The 16401-nt window shown below is 43.0% G+C and overlaps 1 protein-coding gene across 2 annotated transcripts in view; it reads left to right on the top strand.

Moving 5' to 3' along the window:
* Positions 1-16401, top strand: part of LOC306928506 (pecanex-like protein 3) — a 40185-nt gene that overhangs the window by 17640 nt on the left and 6144 nt on the right. Inside the window, exons 14-31 of one of the 2 annotated variants that reach the window (XM_079508681.1) lie at positions 294-465; positions 982-1092; positions 1602-1693; positions 2112-2221; positions 2569-2674; positions 3027-3119; positions 5393-5543; positions 5634-5778; positions 6579-6753; positions 7091-7199; positions 7681-7810; positions 9208-9266; positions 10248-10463; positions 12041-12294; positions 12808-13038; positions 14330-14433; positions 14746-14893; positions 15996-16226. In XM_079508681.1, coding sequence (XP_079364807.1) covers positions 294-465; positions 982-1092; positions 1602-1693; positions 2112-2221; positions 2569-2674; positions 3027-3119; positions 5393-5543; positions 5634-5778; positions 6579-6753; positions 7091-7199; positions 7681-7810; positions 9208-9266; positions 10248-10463; positions 12041-12294; positions 12808-13038; positions 14330-14433; positions 14746-14893; positions 15996-16226 — 2637 coding nt within the window. Of the gene's footprint in view, positions 1-293; positions 466-981; positions 1093-1601; positions 1694-2111; positions 2222-2568; positions 2675-3026; positions 3120-5392; positions 5544-5633; positions 5779-6575; positions 6754-7090; positions 7200-7680; positions 7811-9207; positions 9267-10247; positions 10464-12040; positions 12295-12807; positions 13039-14329; positions 14434-14745; positions 14894-15995; positions 16227-16401 lie in introns of both variants that reach the window. The other variant, XM_079508680.1, reaches the window with a different exon arrangement.

Genomic DNA, 16401 nt, shown 5'->3' with positions numbered 1-16401 from the left:
AGCACAATTGGCTGCAGGAGGGAAGCTGGATTGCCTTCCCCGGCAATCTTTGCCGCGGCACCAGAGACTCGTACAGGCTGGGGCATCCACTCTACTTCTATTCTTATAATCTTCACTTGTCTTCTGAAATAATGCTGGGCATTACATAAAATCCTTCAGTCTAATAGATAGATTTAAAAGAACATCATGAAATAATTTGACATTGAAAACCTTCCTGTTTTCATTGAATTGTCAGCTGGAAGCGAAGTAATTCACCCATTATCTGCTCTCTGTTCGTTCCCTCCTGACAACAGGGCCATAACTGGATCATTGTGTACAGCCGGCCGGTGTACTTCTGCCTGTGCTGTGTGATGATCTGGATCTTTGACCTGTCTGGAAGCTCTGCCAGGCTGCAGCCCTTCTCCCTCTACGGCGTCACCTTTTTCTCTGCGCAGTTCCTCCTCTGTGCCAGGGACATGCTCATAGGTGTGTGTGTGTGTGTGTGTGTTAGACCACTGATTCCCAAAATAAAACATGAGTATGGAGAAAAAAAAAAATATATATATATATATATATATATATATATATATATATATATATCATTGTTTTTTGTTTTTTTCCCCCCTTTAAAACCTTTAAAAAGCAAGGCTTTTGCACACCTACAGGTGACAGGTGTAAAGGAGAAGAAGTGACTCTAACCTAGTCTAACCTAACTGTCTAACCTAAGGTGGACCTATCAGGTCAAACCAAAGTGTGACATCACTCATTTAAGGTGACAGGTGTTCTCATATGGATAAACGAGAATAAACAATCTCTTTGAAGTTTGAACTGTAAGCCTCAAAAGCACAAACCACACTTTGAGGGAGCAACGTCATCAGGTTAACATCAGCATCCCAATACGCTTGTAGATTGTCTGTTTTAGATTGGTTTTTGTACATAATATAAGTGTTTCAAATAGAATGAAATGTTTTGACTAATTTAGTTTTTTGTTTTCTCCAACAGTGTTTGCATTGTGTTTCCCGGTCATTTTCCTGTTTGGGCTCCTACCTCAGGTCAACACCTTTATTATGTGTGTGCTGGAGCAAATTGACATGCACGTCTTTGGGGGAACTGGTAAGAACATATACATATACAGATATATATTGTTTGACAAATGAAGAATATAAAGCGAGAGCGAGGGGTGATTGATTGGTCTTGCTGGCTCAGCAACTGGCACATGTCGATCCTGGGTTCAAAATACAACTGAGGCCTTTGTGTTGAGTTTGCATGTTCTCCCCATGTTCACTTAGGGTTCTTTCTGCACGTCAAAGTTGAAAATTAGCCGCAAGGATAACACTGGCACACTGACAGTGATGATTTCTGTTGATTAAACCATTCTGGACGGCAACCCGTTTTGGTGTTTTAACTAAGCATTATGTTATACTTTAGCTATTGAAAAATGGCAGATCTACAAGCTCATAGCGTGCCACCGAGTGGCGCGCTACGAGCTTGTAGGTCTGCTATTTTTGAAAAATCGTGAAAATGTGGCACAAATATTTGAATATAAATTCTTTCAGAAGACTTTCGACTTTAGACGTCTGTGCTGTGAAAAAATCAAATCCATGTCTTGTCTCTCTCCACAGCCACTACCAGCCCCTTATCGTCTCTCTTCAGCCTATTTCGCAGCGTCTTGGTGGCTGCTCTGCTGTATGGGTTTTGCCTTGGTGCTATAAATGTAAGTGGCAGCCAGGACACTTGAGAGCGAACATCATGAATAGAGAAACATTGTTCAAAGCGAGAGGAAGAGCTATGGCTGAAAAGGGTAAAAAAAGAAAAAACAAAAGTAGAAATAGCATAAATAATCCAGATGCAGGCACTCAGGGTACTGTAGGTTTGAAAAATGTAAAGGGCCTTAAATTAATTGGGCTAGAATAATAATAAAAAATACACCAAGACATGTCAGTTTACGCTTTCTTCAGGGTGTGAGAAATGCTGCTTCTTCCGCCCACCACAATGTGAATAAGTCAGATGTGATTAATGTGTCATCCTCGATTTATATCCTACATTCTGTAGGCTAAAAAAACGGGCAGGTTGTGAGTTGAATGTGAATGTGGTCTCTCCTCATGTTCTGTCTTTTACCTTTTGACCTCCAGGCGCCGTGGGGTGACGCCCATGTCCCGGTGCTGTTCTCCGTGTTCTGTGGGCTCCTTCTGGCCCTGTCCTACCACCTCAGTCGTCAGAGTAGTGACCCCACCATCCTATGGTCAGTATTCTATTGTCTTCACATGGCATAACTACTTTTATTTTATTTTTATTGAGTGACACATCACTTGACACTGTCGTTTACATTGAAACAGCCTGGATTCATTCGCAACATATTTTGAGATGACTGTTTTATATGTTGCCTAATAATATGTTTTGATGATTGAATCCAGAACAAAGTATATTTTGTGTCAAAAGCAATATTGCACTCGAGGTTGACTGTTACACTGTCGGCATGGCTGTGATTATCTTCAGCCGGTGGCCTCGTAACTACAACCGATTCACATCTTTGATATATCATCACATATCAGTATCCCAGTAGTGTTCTTTTTGTTCCCTCCCCTCCAGGTCGATTGTCCGAGCTAAATTATTCCCAGAGCTGGAAAATCGGACACCAGAGGAACCCCCTGTGGAGATCAAGGACCCACTTCCTGAGAAGCTACGCAACTCTGTGGTAAAGAAGCCAAAAACCCTTAATAAGCCTTAAGAAACTGTTCTAACCATGGTTGGTGCTGCTTTACTTTTGGTTTTTGTGCCTGGGGTTTTGATGGCAATTAATTTGTTTTGTTTCAAGCTAAATCTAATGTTCCATGCCAGGTTCTCGTGGCTCTAATGTGCTGAGATGAAATCCAGGCATGGATTTGATTTGACAGTTTCATATTGATTGGTCGCACGCACCACAGTTTCATATTGATTGGTCGCACGCACCACAGTTTTACATTTGATCATAGATTGGATTCACTGATATAATGCTTGCAGCGGGAAAACATTAAACTCTCTCTCTCTCTTTGTCTTTTTTCTTATAGAAAGAGATTCTTCATTCAGATCTTGTCATGTGTCCCCTCATGGCAGTCATCACCTTCGCCATCAGTGCCAGCACAGTCTTCATAGCTCTACAAGTTAGTTGTCAGCCATCCCCTTGCAGCGTCATCGTATTTCTTTTATTGGAGCCAGATGGACAGAAAGATGTAGACACAACTAGACCAATACCAGACTACCAATACATGACACATTCCACTTAGGGAAATACAAGTCATCCAAGCACTAATGTGTATCTCCCTTTTTAACAAAAAAATGCCCATAGATTTATTCAGAATAGAGACGTAGGGTGCCCAGTGCTTTTGGCCGATAAAAAAAAATTAAAAAATAAATCACAAAAAATTCCCAAAGACATCCCCAGACGTTTTGACTCTTGGGCACCACGGGGTGATTATGAAGACGCCTGGAGATTTCTGTCCACTGTTCAATTTCTCAACTAAAATGTCTGTTATTTCTACTGTCTAGTATAGAATAACCTAGAAATGTTAAAACATGTTAGAAATTTTCCTAATGCAAATGTACCATATGCTTGAGCTATTGTCAAAAGCCCATAGAACCAGAGAGTAGGGCTGTTTGTTTTTGGTAAAATAAATTCTCCAAATATGTTTTTATAAAATAAAAAATGCAAACCAAAACAAATTAAAAAAATCCCTTTGGGATTAATAAAGTGACAACTTTTACAATATGTCCATCAATTACCATTATACAAATTAATTCCTTATTTATTTTACATTTTGGACGGGGAAAAAGCCAATTTAACACTGAGGTGCCCACAATGTTTAGGTGCCCACTCCTGCACCCTTTTGCAATGTGAAATGCCACTGAATCAGTAGGCCTAATCTTTTTCCACTTTGCTTCTGTCTCGTCATACGTATATGGGTGTGTACTATGGCCATATATGCTGATACTGTATGGCTCTTTTCAACTTGTGAAAGCTGAAATGCTTTTATTGTGAAGGCAAACGTCTCACATCCTGCATATTTTCTTGTACCTGCAAATAGCCGATCTACAAGCTCACAACATGTTCCGGATGCGACGTGTTGTGAGCTTGCAGATCAACCATTCTTAGCATACAACACATCGTACGACGAAGCACAAGTCAGGCTTCACTTGACAGCTGTGTTACACAGCACTCCTCGATGCAAACATAATAAGCTATGGGAAGCTAGTTTTCGGTGGCAGAGTGGCACATTGAGGTAAACTTATGTTTGATTAAACACAATGTTTTTGGGTCGGGACATGGCGACAAGTTCTACTTCTGTGTCTTGGATCAGCACGAGCGGCGTGCACATCATCATAGAGTTGTGACTGACTCTGAGCTGCGAGCATCAGAGTGTGATTACGTTTAATTTGCTGTCAGGAGTCGGGACAGATTGGTGTTTTTTCAGCTACATAGTAATGCCTGTTCAGGGTGTGTTTTAGCTGGGTTTTCACCTAGCAGGCTCTATGGAAATCTGGGACACTGTTGTACGAAGTGAACTGTCAAGAGACTGACGTTCACATATGTTCAGGGACAACACTGTCCAACACTGGCAAGACTGCGCATTGCGTTAAAGTACTTTAACACAATGAATTAACACAATTGATTAACGCCTTTAACGCGATCATTTTGACAGCCTTACTTTTTATACCTTAAAGGGATAGTTCAGATTTTTTGAACTTAAGTTGTATGAAATACTTGCCATTAATATAGTGGTTGCAACTGTATTAATTGATTGCCCAAGTCCCATGGTGGGAGTTCTGCTCTGGTTTTGGTCAATATTAAGTAGTTCCGGTCATTTTGTGGGGGGCACTGGGGCCACGCAGTAAAAGTAAATGAATCCACAAAACGAACGTAATTTGTATTGTTGACCTATTTCTAAAATATTAGCGTGACTTTCGTTCAACTTTGACCCCTCTATCACATGGAACAAATTTTTGGGCGTAGTGATATGGACACAAAAAACATAGTTCTGTGTGATAGAGGGGTAAAAAAAGAACGGAAGTTGCACTAATATTTTAGAAATAGGTCAACAATACAAATTATGTTAGTTTTGTGGATTCATTTACTTTTACTGCGTGGCCCCCAGTGCCCCCCACAAAATGACCGGAACTACTTGATATTTCACCAAAACCAGAGCAGAACTCCCACAACAGGACTCGGGCAATCAATTAATACAGTTGCAACCACTATATTAATGGCAAGTATTTCATACAACTTAAGTTCAAAAAATCTGAACTATCCCTTTAATTCAAACGAAAGCACTTTGTTTCTCAGCGGTATTAAACTTCCAATGTTTGCTTCATCTTTTTAGCTAAACCTTCCTCTCTCGCTCTCTATCTAATTTCCCCTTTTCCCCTCTCTCATCCTCAGCCTGCTCTTAGTTTCGTCCTGTACATCATGGCAGGAGTGGTGGGCTTCCTCACGCATTATCTCCTGCCTCAGCTTCGCAAGCAGCTACCCTGGTTCTGCCTGGCGCACCCGGTCCTCCGCTCCAAAGAGTACAGCCAGTTTGAGGTCCGAGGTGAGTGGCTTCTTTTTATTAATTTTGTATGTATTCATTCATTTATTCATTTCAATTGTTGCTTGTAATTCATGCGGTGGTCTGCTACAGATGCTGCTCAGCTGATGTGGTTTGAGAAGCTGTATGCGTGGCTCCAATGCGTGGAGAAGTACTTAATCTACCCGGCTGTAGTTCTCAACTCCCTAACGACAGAGGCCCGCGCTGTGGGACAGAACCATAAAGAACTGGACATCTAGTAAGTATCTTCACACGTCATGAACTGTTATATCAGTTTGACACTCAGTTTTCTGATTTACTGGAACCTCCAGTTAAGTGCAATGGTAGATACTCTTTGATGTAGTGAAAAGTCCATGTGCACACCTACAAGGACAACCTTGACAACCACTTAAACCCTATACATAATGTAGTTGAACAGATTCCCAAGGGCTATACTAGGCCCCATCCTCTTTTCGCTCTACAGCTGAAAATGGTCGATCTACTACCTCACAGCGAGGTGCGTTATGACACATCTGCTTCCCCCAGAATTGGGATGATAGGAATCAAATGGTTAAGTGTAATTATGTACTACTCCAGTGGTTTTCAACCAGTGGTCCGGGGACCACCAGTGGTCTTTGAGGGGGTTCCAGGTGGTCCCCAGATAAATCATGGAAAGTTGGTAACCTAATGGACCCTCATAGATCTTTAACTCTTGAGAGTGTAAAATGAAACCTCAATTTGGTTTCATTTTACACTCTCGTTATGTTAAACGTCTGCATTACTTAATTTACAGGAAGTCTACACAATTAGAGAATGTAGAATGATTGTTATCTTGGTCAATGTTTGCCTGTTATCTCTCCTATGGTACCAACATCAATATGGAATTGTGGACAAACCTTATGCAACAATAACAAAATATTCTTTAGTTTTGTGTCTGAGAGGCTAAATCTCATCAACTGGTGATCCGTGGCTCAAATGTCGAATAAATAATGGGCCTTGATATGAAGAGGGTTGAAAACCACTTTACTATTCTATTGTGTCTCTCCACTCCTCCAGTAGCCGTGCTCTCTTCATCTCGGTGGCAGGGATGAAGCTGCTGCGCTCGTCGTTCTGTGCCCCGTCGCTGCAGTACGTCACGCTGTGCTTCACCACGCTCTTCTTTCACTTTGACCATCCCAACTTCTCTGAGACCTTCCTCATCGACTACTACTTCATGTCCATTCTCTTCAGCAAGGTGAGAGATGCAGTTTTTAACCCTAGTGTTTGGTAGCATATCTGCTGGTTGACCAAGGTTAGAGTGTACATGCTAGACTTTACATTAAATTGTTCTTGAGATGTGCTGTTTGTCAACTGGTAAACATCTTGTTCATTCTGGTTTATTCATTCTTCTCTTTACTTTTTAAAGCTCTGGTTCTCAAAGTGGTGTCCAGGGACCCTCAGGGTGTCCTTGAGGGGGTTATGGCAGGGTCCTTGAAATCAAACAGTTTGAGAACCACTGCTTTGAAGCACGTTGTGACAAAGTGGGCCAGGTGTGTGTGTGATTGCTGATGCATGTGTCTTTCCCGTGCCAGATGTGGGACCTGCTGTACAAACTGCGTTTTGTGTTGACCTACATCGCCCCCTGGCAGATCACTTGGGGGTCCGCGTTCCACGCCTTCGCCCAGCCCTTCGCTGTGCCCCGTATCCTTAAACACTATTCTCATTGTGTGTGTGTGTGTGTGTGTGTGTGTGTGTGTGTGTGTGTGTGTGTGTGTGTGTGTGTGTGTGTGTGTGTGTGTGTGTGTGTGTGTGTGTGTGTGTGTGTGTGTGTGTGTGTGTGTGTGTGTGTGTGTGTGTGTGTGTGTGTGTGTGTGTGTGTGTGTGTGTGTGTGTGTGTGTGTGTGTGTGTGTGTGTCTGACTCATCAAGTATATTGACAATTTCATCAAATAAAACTAGACTAAAATGTTAGGGAGAGACTAGTGGAGAATAGAGACTAGTGGAGAATAGACGACACATTTTATGTTTGGTTGCTGGTGTTTGTGAAATTCTGCTGCTCTAATAGCCCTTTACTGCAAAGGCTATGGGTGCATATGTTACAGGATCCATCTATTGCATATTGAGGGAATTTTATTTGAGCAATTCCATTTATGTCGGAGAGATCCTTAACTTAATTATCTCAGACTCTGCCGTGCTGTTCGTCCAGGCTGTGTTTTCGGCAATATTTTCTACTCCTCTCAACCCAGTCCTGGGCAGTGCTGTATTTGTCACCTCATACACCAGGCCTGTTAAGTTCTGGGAGCGAGACTACAAGTAAGTTGTGTTCGGATTCTGATGCATTGTGTGGTAAAAAGTCACAATTTCGATGTCTACCAGGAAGCTTTTCCGACCATGTTGCATTAGTTGTAACTCTCTCTTGTCCTTCCCTTTCATCTTGTTGTGCCTAGCTTTTTCTTGTGTTGTCTCTTATGAGGTATGATGTTTATGTAGCGGAGTGGCTCATGGTAGAGCCCTGCACGGGAGTGTTTTCTTAAAACACTTTCACAATTTCATTTCAGACCGCCGGCAGTTAATGTCTGCCCACCGCTCCCTCCCGCAACTAAATAATTAAATGCCATTTAGTCCTGCAGCGCATAGTAGTGCGGGTCCCGGAGTCCTTCAGCTTATACATTTTCATTGCGATCCAATATCATTACCAAACATAATGAGAGAGTGGGGCTGTTTATTTGTGAGGAATTCCTCACTCACAGATGGAGGGAGGGAAAGTGTTTTATATTGCGACGGGACATACTGTATATTATATAGGTAGGCTATATATTATATTGTGACACGACGACGAATGTTCTCCTCTGTAGACATTCATATCTTGATAAAGTACATATATGTAAGCTGGTTTATTGCCAGAGGAAGCAGGATTTTACAGGCCATGCTGTTTTTGAGTGGTGTAAACCACTCCTACAACTGGCTTTTTTGTGCAGAAAAAATGAGCATGGTTGCTATGTTCACCCTGTTGTAATGACGTAATGAAATCACACCCGGGTGAACATAGCAACCATGCTCATTTTTTCTGCACAAACAAAGCCAGGTAATGAAATCACACCCGGGTGTGATTTAATTACGTCAGACATGATTTCATTACGTCAGACAGACCTTACACCACTCAGTTCACACGGGTGTGATTTTTATATTGACCGCCTGTTCCCGACCGCCGGTATTTAAATATCGTCCTTCGCCCGCAACATTTATTGGGTCTTGCGGGTACCATGGGATCCTGCTCCCTGAAGACCAAATCCTGAGTTTTGCGTTTACTCCTTTTGTGTATGCTAATGAAACTGCTATAATTAAACAATGCACAAAAGTGAGTTATATTCTGAGATATATTGGCCTTATTGTGCTGTAGTCATAGGCATGAGGGCAAGTACCAATATCAATGTGAAACACAACTTCAAACAAGGTTCAATGTCAATTAAATGAGAACCTATTTTGTTCAAAGCCAAAAGATTTGACAAAGTCATTACGATTCCACCCAATATCAAACTGATGCTGGATAACGTTACATTTATGCTGACAGCTGTTTCTAGATTACAGGTGTAATAAAGTAGAGCTAGATGATAATTTGATAGAGATGTGGTTTGAGCTCTATTATGAGGAGATATTGGCACTCACTAGAACGCCTCGTTAAATGTGGTATGACTTCTCCTACCCTGCAGCACCAAGAGGGTCGACCACTCCAATACGAGGCTCGCCACTCAGCTGGACCGCAACCCAGGTAGGCCATGAGAGAGTCGCCTGTCTTTTGTAAGTGATAAATGGGAACATGAAAGTCAAGGTGGACTTAGAACAAGCTTATACGCCTCAAGGGATCAAGGCTTGGTGAATATGGCTAGACCTTGTTTGGGCAGTACTTTGATTTGAGGAATACTATGTGGTAGTGTCTAGAATGTTAATCCTGGATATGAAATGATCATCTGCACTTTTCTGTAGTGGTCGTAGTAATATTTGTTGTTAAAAATGTACTATATCGCATTACATGGTTAAGCTATGCTTTTACAACATACCCTAATTTATTGAGTGGAACTAGTTTACAAGACTCTGACTACCACACATTTTTCCACTGCCTAAAACAAGATTGGACAAGATTAATTAATGATCGCAGACCGCCTACGGCGAGATCGGACGAGATAATTGTTTATAATGTTTAATAAGAATCTTTACCGGCCTTTGGCGTCACCGTTACCAGGCAAACGGATCACTTCCACCTTGGCGACATGATCGGTTATTTTCCATCCACTGGTCCCCGGCTAGCTTTTCGGAGGTCAATAGTGGCGGCAGAGAAGGAGTTGACTACCACAGAATTACACCAGCAGAACATTACATAACCAGACATTTCCCAGTAGTAATAATCCCATCTGGATATGAATTCATCCATAGACCTATAAAATAAACAATCTTAACTGGGACTGGATGGCGTGCTTGTGACAATATCCATGCAAATACATTGAGAGACAAGAGAGATTAGTCTTAAATCATATTTACACTGTACCTCGGCAAAAAGGGTCTGCCGATCAACTGAAAAGTGATCATGCTGGCTCAGCGGTCCAGGCACCTTGGCTGGTAATCCAGTCTGGATTTTCTCTACAAATGACCACATTATGAAAAATGACACAATGCATATTAACTTTGGGCATCCTTAAAATTCAAATGGTTGAGAATCATTCTAAACCACCTCCCTCTCCCTGTCTCCCCCAAGGTGCAGATGACAACAACCTGAACTCTATATTCTACGAGCACCTGACCCGCTCCCTGCAGCACAGTCTCTGTGGTGACCTGCTGCTGGGTCGCTGGGGGAACTACAGCACGGGGGACTGTTTCATCCTGGCCTCGGACTACCTCAACGCCCTGGTGCACATCATCGAGATTGGCAACGGCCTAGTCACCTTCCAGCTGAGGGGCCTGGAGTTCAGAGGTTGGTTGAGGATAGCACTTTTTAAGTCCTTTAGGTGTTGTCCAGACAGATGTTTTTTAGGTGAGAATGGCACTTTTTAATTAATTTAGGTGCCGTCCAGACACAAGTTTTTCATCGTATTGCCGTTTCATCCACACGAAGCCGGCGTGTTGGGTGACTGAATACGCAATTTTTTTTAAATAAATGAATACATAAATCTGACGCAACCCTTGCATCTGTGTGTACAACAACAAATATGCATCTTTCCTGCCCCCACCCCCCCCTCCTGAATCAGCGGTGCATTCGTGCTGTAAAAGCTACTGAGTATGATAGGGCTTTTACAGCAACATTTACTGCACATATACGACCAGCAGAACAGCATTCTCCATCTGTTATTGTTTACGTCGCAGCATGAGTTGTATGAGCAATTGAGCATGCACATGATCCATGTCTTCTCTCTTTTTGGTGCTTTGTGGCAGCTATAATGCCACTTACAGGCCGGGCATATTCAGTGGGTGTGTGGCCTTTTCGTAGTTTCACATTTCTTGAGGCAATTCTGTCTGTACAGTAACTTTTTAAACATCTGTCTGGATGTGCCCTTAATTTAATGAATGGTTCTCAAACAATGATTTGCAACGCGACTCATTGTAACTTTCCAGTTGCAAGAAATTGCAGTGGTTTGAAATGACTCATAGCAGGTCGGCACAGTATTGGGATAATGGTAGTTAGGTTGCCAATCATTGGTGTGGACTGGGCTTTAGGCCATGGACCCCCATAACTCAATGAGTCTATAAATGGACTAGTAACCACTATCATTAAATGGCCTCTGGGAAGTGCAAAGTGCTATTACCGGTAAATGCCCAGCACAGCTTTAAGAGTATATTTTGCAATACAATTATCTGAATCACAAATTTAGTGGTTAGCCGATTGACTGCACAAATGCTCCCAATTATATTTCTAGGTTGCACAGATTACATTTTGCGAGCATATGTGACCAAAAACAGTTAAAATAGGCAACGTACAAGCACACAACACGTCTTGATCATGCAACGCTGTGTGAGCTTCTAGAAAGTTGTTTCTGTCTGTTTTTCATAAATATTTATTTAACCTGTGAAAAGTATTGAGAGCTATCGACTAAATAACTATATTGTATCCATTGGAACACAGGTTATTATATTAATAATTCATTTTATTTATTTATTCTGAAAATGTGTGGTTTTGGACATACATGGTTTCCACCTGACAGCGACAATATATACTATACTAATGTACTGATGTCCTCTCCTGTACTACTATCTTTCTCGTATACTATACTGTAATGTAATATACTGTCCTCTCCTGTGCTACTATACTGTACTGTCTTCTCTTCCCTCTCCTCTCTGCTATAGACAAATCCGTGGAGCGGTGCCCTGTAGGCCAGGTGTAGGCAATCAATGCTGCGGTGTCGAGCTGTGCTTAATGTGACTCGCAGCACTGATTCCCTACACCTGTCCCTACAGGGCACCGCTCTGTGGATTCGTATAGTAGTATACTATACTGCCTTCTCTCCAATACTATACTAATACAAATATGTTATTCTGTCCTCTTTCATCTCCTAGGGACATACTGTCAGCAGAGGGAGGTGGAGGCCATCACGGAAGGGGTGGAGGAAGATGAGGGTTGCTGTTGCTGCGAGCCAGGCCACCTTCCCCACATGCTGTCGTTCAACGCGGCATTCGGTCAGCGCTGGCTGGCGTGGGAGGTGGCGGCCACCAAGTACGTTCTGGAGGGCTACAGCATCAGCGACAACAACGCGGCCTCCATGCTGCAAGTGTTTGACCTCCGCAAGATCCTCATCACCTACTACGTCAAGGTGTGACGTCAGTCACTTTCACCCTCACACTTCATCAAAGCAGTGATTCCCAAACATAGGGTTGCCACCCTAACCTTACCTACAAACACTTTCAACATTTCAAGCACACAACGTGATGAGTTTGTAGATTAGACTATTTTTCAAATGGGGCTTAAGAGGTTAATTCATAATAATTCATGTTAATTTGTACAGTATTTATTTGTACATTTAGTTCCCTGGAACATACCAAATTTCTGTTTTAGGTATTTTTTGGCAACAAAAAAAAAAGTGTTCATGAAATATACTGTATAAAGAAATGTTGAAGTGATTCAGACTGGTCAGGTACATAACATGTGCTAAATTTAGGCTGAGAAGCTCTACTACAATAAAAACATTTTAACAACCAATATTGTAAATGGAAGATGCAACCTAAAAGCAATCAATAAAACCGACTAAAGTATATTACCAATTTAGGTCATTTATGTATTAGTGCTTGTTTTCATCAACCCTATGTTGTGTCCTTTTTTAAAACAGAGCATCATTTACTACGTGAATCGCTCTCCCAAGCTGGAGGAATGGCTGGCTAACGAGACGGTGCAGGAGGCGCTGAGGCCCTGTCAGGCTCCCACGTACGTGGACAGTGATCCCACCTTCAACCTGAACATCGACGAGGACTACGACCACAGGGCCTCTGGCATCACTCCCTCCGCCTTCTGCATGGTCTACCTGGACTGGATCCAGTACTGTAACAGCAGGCGCCAAACGGTTAGGCAATCTCCTATGTTGTGTTTTCACTGTCGGGCAATAACCTTGCATGTCTAAAACGATTACTTTTCAGGAAAAGAAAAAAAAACCCTGTGTTCCAATGGTTCTAATGTAGATATTATTTAGTCACAACCTTTCATTGTTAATGTAAAATGATCAGATCTCCAATCTCTCTGTGCATGCATAAAGTGAGTGGCAAAGTGCGTTTAACGTTGTTTAGACTTTTCTGTTTGGATGTATGGGCAGTCAAGGCCAGAAAGTAGTTTTTTGCCACTCAGTAGGTGTTCCCGCATAACTTCTGGGTACGATGATCATGTCACGCGCATATCCTCTATTTTACTGCTTTTGTGCAACACCGTTGTATGACGAAGTAGGGCATGCATTTACGACAACATGGCTCCAGCAAGGAGGTAATGTTTTCACCCCGTCTGTTAGCAGCATATATCAAGCACTTATGAAAGGATTTGTACAACAGGGAGGAACGTTTGGTCCTGGGAAGGTGGCCTGTCACAAAATACACAACTTAACAGTTGTCCAGAAAGAACTGATTAACTTGTTGGGCTGTTTCATTGTCAACTTCCAGAGGCCACCAGGTATCAGGAGCCCTTGTGCAGGGCAATGCATCATGAAGGTTTATTGACCAAAAGGGGCCAGAATGTCTGTTCTGTAGAATTTCATCCGCAATATTCATACCGTGTTCAATATACCTGTAAAAGGTAACAGTAGAAAATACGAATTTGTCATATTGGTCCTTTTGTTCCCCATCACTTACTAACTGAAGTTATCACCTATAACATCCCCCCGTCAAACCAAACTCAGCATCTTCTATGCGACGGTAGAGTTTGTTCTCCTATACGGCAGTGAATGCTGGACCCTGAAGCCAACCCTGCAGAAGTCTCTAGATGGGTGCTACACCAGAATGCTGCGTGCAGTACTTCAGCAAGAGTACACATGTTACCAACAAGAATCTGTATGATGGAATGCCAAGGGTGAGCCAGAAAATAGCAGCCATGAGAATAAGACTAGCAGGACACTGCCAAAGACACTAGGAGCTGCCAGCCAGCAAACTAGTGCTGTGGGAACCAACACACGGGCACCGGTCACGAGGACGTCCAACATTAACATATGTGGATGTACTCGGGAACGACGCGGGAGCGCAAAGCACCAACGAGCTGGCCAGATGTATGGCGAACCGGGAAGACTGGAAGCGACGATGGCGGGCTCGTCTGAGGACGACCTAGAGAGACGTAGCTTCTTCTTGTTAACAGTTTGATGTATTTGTGTGTTGTAGCCCGTGGAGAGTGAGAGGGATTCACCCCTGGTCAACCTCTGTTTCGGTCTGTGCATCCTGGGACGGAGAGCCCTGGGCACAGCTTCTCATAGCATGTCAGCAAGGTAAGTCCCTCCTGCCCCTGCAGCCATCTCCACCCACCATAATCCTGACCTCGCTCTTTCACAGGAACACCTTTCTTACACACTTGAAAAGGTACATTCAGCTGCCCAGTCTGGCCAGCTTAATGCTGTCAGCCACTGAACACCCTGTGACCTTGCTTAAGGACCCCTCGGTAGTAGATGTTTGTGTAGAGAGCAGTTCCCAGCTGGTTTGGGGATTTGAACTTGTAATGTTAGATGTTTATGCTTCTCTAACGTCTATACCTCAGTGTCAGAATTACAAGAGCCAGTATTGTGTTTTTATCCCTGTGACAGCTTGGAGCCTTTCCTCTATGGCCTTCATGCCCTCTTTAAGGGAGATTTCCGCATCACCTCCCCGAGGGACGAGTGGGTTTTTGCGGACATGGACCTGTTGAATCGGGTGGTGGCTCCAGGTGTGCGGATGTCCCTCAAGTTACATCAGGTAAGAGTTACCTCATATTATATTACCTCATTATATTGGAGTTACATTTCCATACAACAGTTTTTGGTGTTTCGATTCTCTGGCTTGAGCCCAGGTTGAGATTGTATCTTTAGCTGCCACTAGGTGGCAGCATAAGCACATGTAAGGAATGCCACCCGTCCGCTCTAACTCTGCGATCCTCGTTTCCTTTCCGGGTTATTCAGGAAGGTGGGGGCTTTTGTTATGAGCACAGTGATCACTCGCATTAGCTCAGACCCCTTAGCTATCATTACAACCAGTTACATGTGCTCAGTGATGCGGTACAAACTCACTAAGGATTTACGATTGTCGGTTGCGCGACGGCTCACCATGGACAGCGCTCGAACCTTTTGAGATACAGCGCTTTGAAAATCCTGTTATAATGGAGGCTCAATGGAGCTGGATTTAAAAATCCCATAGCTGGTGGGGACGGAGGCTCTCCATACTTACCGGAGCAATGCTAAAAGGTAAATGGACGGTCGCTGCTTTCATATATGGAGTATACGGTTGTCTACAACATACGCGTAGATAGCACCAGTAGGTACCGATAGCCTAGCTACGTTTATAAACGTAGATAGCAAAAAATGAAAAAGTTCTACTCGGGTCAGGGACGAACACAAGAAATTTAAAAAAAATCAAAATGGAAATGCGACCTGGACTTAAATGTGCTTTGAATTGTACTAAATGAAGCACAGCGTTAGTTTATACAGAAACACGTTAGTCTGCATGCCTAAGCTGTAATCAGCTGTCAGTCAGCTGATTGCATTAATCAGCCTAGCTTCCTATTCTCATTCACAGCTGGTCATTAGGTCACACATTAATACTCCAATCAGAATTCATGCTCAAACATAGCGGTTCCTTTAAATACGGCTTTGCATTCACTTCACCTCTGCTTGTCTTGCTGCCTGCCTCACATCTGCTGATGCTTAGCTGCCTCCTCCACCCCAAACTTCAAAGGAACAAATTGACGGACATCCCTGTGGTTCAACCGAGTCTGAGCACTGAACACACACACACACACACACACACACACACACACACACTATAGATAAACATCATACCCATGATTCGTGTCTCCATCCAGGATCACTTCACATCCCCGGACGAGTATGAAGACCCTGCGGTGCTGTATGACGCCATCACAGCCAACGAGGATAAGATGTTGATCTCACACGAGGGCGACCCGGTGTGGCGTAGTGCCATCCTGGCCAACATGCCCTCCCTGCTGGCCCTGCGGCACATCATGGACGACGGAAGCGATGAATACAAGATCATCATGCTCAACAAGAGGTTCCTTAGCTTCAGAGTCATCAAGGTCAGTGTGGTTAACTAAATCAAATTGGCTGGTTAGGTGTTTGTTTTAGGCCAGTGATTCTCAACCTTTTCCATTTCTAGGACTCCCAATTTGATAGATATATTTTTAAATCTCTGGGACCCCATCATCTACCCAATCCTCAGTGTTAATTTAACTCTGAGAATGTACAAATGAA

This window comes from Electrona antarctica, assembly GCF_951216825.1.
Source record: "Electrona antarctica genome assembly, chromosome: 8".
NCBI lineage: Eukaryota > Metazoa > Chordata > Actinopteri > Myctophiformes > Myctophidae > Electrona > Electrona antarctica.
Note: the sequence above shows the minus strand (reverse complement) of the source record. Positions and strands in the feature narration are given on the sequence as shown.